This window comes from Onychostruthus taczanowskii, unplaced genomic scaffold, assembly GCF_017590055.1.
Source record: "Onychostruthus taczanowskii isolate IOZ18803 unplaced genomic scaffold, ASM1759005v1 scaffold19, whole genome shotgun sequence".
NCBI classification, from domain to species: domain Eukaryota; kingdom Metazoa; phylum Chordata; class Aves; order Passeriformes; family Passeridae; genus Onychostruthus; species Onychostruthus taczanowskii.
The window spans coordinates 11,102,559-11,103,161 of NW_024499128.1; the positions used below are offsets into that span (position 1 = coordinate 11,102,559).

Consider the following 603-nt stretch of genomic DNA (forward strand, 5'->3'; position numbering starts at 1 on the left):
TGTCCCTCCCTGTCCCCTCTGTCCCCACCTGGCCGCCGCCGTCACCATGGCCACCGCCGGAAGTGGGCCCGGGCCGCTTCCGCCCGGACTCCGCTCCCCGTGACGCCAACCGGAAGTGGCTATCGGAGAACATCTGCCCTCACCTGTCCTCCCGCCTGTGCCGCCCGGCTGGGGAGCAGCGATGCCAACCAGGGGTTCCGCCCTCCCTGGGTTCCCCCCGGGTGGGCATGCCCTCAGCCCCAGAATCACAAAATCCCGGAGGGGTCAGGCTGGAGGGGACTGTGGGGCGTGTTCAGCCTCCCTGCTCAGCACGGCACAGAGCTGCTCTGGAATATGGCCAGCGAGGGAGGGCCTGTGCCACTGCTGGGCCTCACCGAGCCGACCCTGCACACCCTGCGAGCCCAGCGCCCATTGCAGCCACAGAAACTCGGAACTCCGGCATCGCCACAGGAAAACATCGGACGCAGCCACAGAAAAAGCTCGACTGGAAGGGACCCACAGGGGCCACCGGCACCTGGCCCCGCACAGGACACCCCAAAATCCCCCTGAGGGTGACACTGGCACAGGACACCCCAAAACCCCATTGTGAGGGTGACACTGGCA

The 603-nt window shown here is 67.3% G+C and overlaps 1 protein-coding gene across 3 annotated transcripts in view; it reads right to left on the reverse strand.

Annotated features, from left to right (window-relative positions):
* The window catches only part of DHRS7B (dehydrogenase/reductase 7B), an 11,928-nt gene extending 11,861 nt beyond the window's left edge, over positions 1–67 (reverse strand). Inside the window, exon 1 of one of the 3 annotated variants that reach the window (XM_041401953.1) lies at positions 29–67. In XM_041401953.1, coding sequence (XP_041257887.1) covers positions 29–48 — 20 coding nt within the window. In that variant the 5' untranslated portion in view covers positions 49–67. The remainder of the gene's footprint in view (positions 1–28) is intronic. The other 2 variants (XM_041401957.1, XM_041401956.1) reach the window with 2 other exon arrangements.
* Positions 68–603: the final 536 nt, after the last annotated feature.